The 599-nt window shown below is 58.9% G+C and overlaps 1 protein-coding gene across 1 annotated transcript in view; it reads right to left on the bottom strand.

Annotated features, from left to right (window-relative positions):
* EMH_0073190 (bromodomain-containing protein, putative) overlaps positions 1-599 on the bottom strand; it is a gene marked incomplete at both ends in the record, with an annotated part of 4,920 nt that overhangs the window by 2,605 nt on the left and 1,716 nt on the right. Inside the window, one exon of the mRNA XM_013499296.1 lies at positions 23-301. Coding sequence (XP_013354750.1) covers positions 23-301 — 279 coding nt within the window. The remainder of the gene's footprint in view (positions 1-22; positions 302-599) is intronic.

Raw genomic sequence — 599 nt, 5'->3', positions numbered from 1 at the left:
CGATCCTCTAATGTATCGCTACCCTTAGCGGCTGCCTCAACTTTGCTGCCGCCATCTTGCTCCTCCTGATTATCAGCAGCAGCAGCTGCTACATCTCCTGTGCTGCCGGCCACCCCATTAACCAGGTCGTCTCCAGCCTCTTCAGCAACAGCCGCTGCTGTCGCTGTTGGCGTTGCTGCTCCTGTTTCATCGTCTTGTGCGTCGCTATCGACCTCCTCAACCCCCACAGGACAGTCGTCCAAATAACAGTAGCTGCAGCAGCAGCTACTGCTGCCGCAACCTCTGCCCCTCTTCGTTCCCCCTGGAAGGAAGCAGCAGCAAAAACGCATCCCCAGAGAACCCAAGGTAAATCCCTGCAACTGCTGCTGCTGCTGGCAGCGGTTGTGCGGAACCATGTCATCCGGGTTTATGAGCATCGCCGCACACAGCCAACTGCTGCTACTGCTGCTGCTGCTGCTGCTGCCCGGTTGCTGCTGGGATTGGATGTGCTGCTGCTGGCGCAGCAGCAACTCAGCCTCCACAGCAGATGCCTGCTGCTGAAGGGCTCGCAGGCTAGCGGCAAGCTGTAACAGCAGCAGCGGTACCTGCCGTTGCAGATG

The sequence above is a fragment of the Eimeria mitis genome, genomic scaffold (genome assembly GCF_000499745.2).
Source record: "Eimeria mitis Houghton genomic scaffold, Emh_scaff4189, whole genome shotgun sequence".
NCBI lineage: Eukaryota > Apicomplexa > Conoidasida > Eucoccidiorida > Eimeriidae > Eimeria > Eimeria mitis.
The sequence above is the reverse complement of the archived record's forward strand: the minus strand, read 5'-3'. Positions and strand labels throughout refer to the sequence as shown.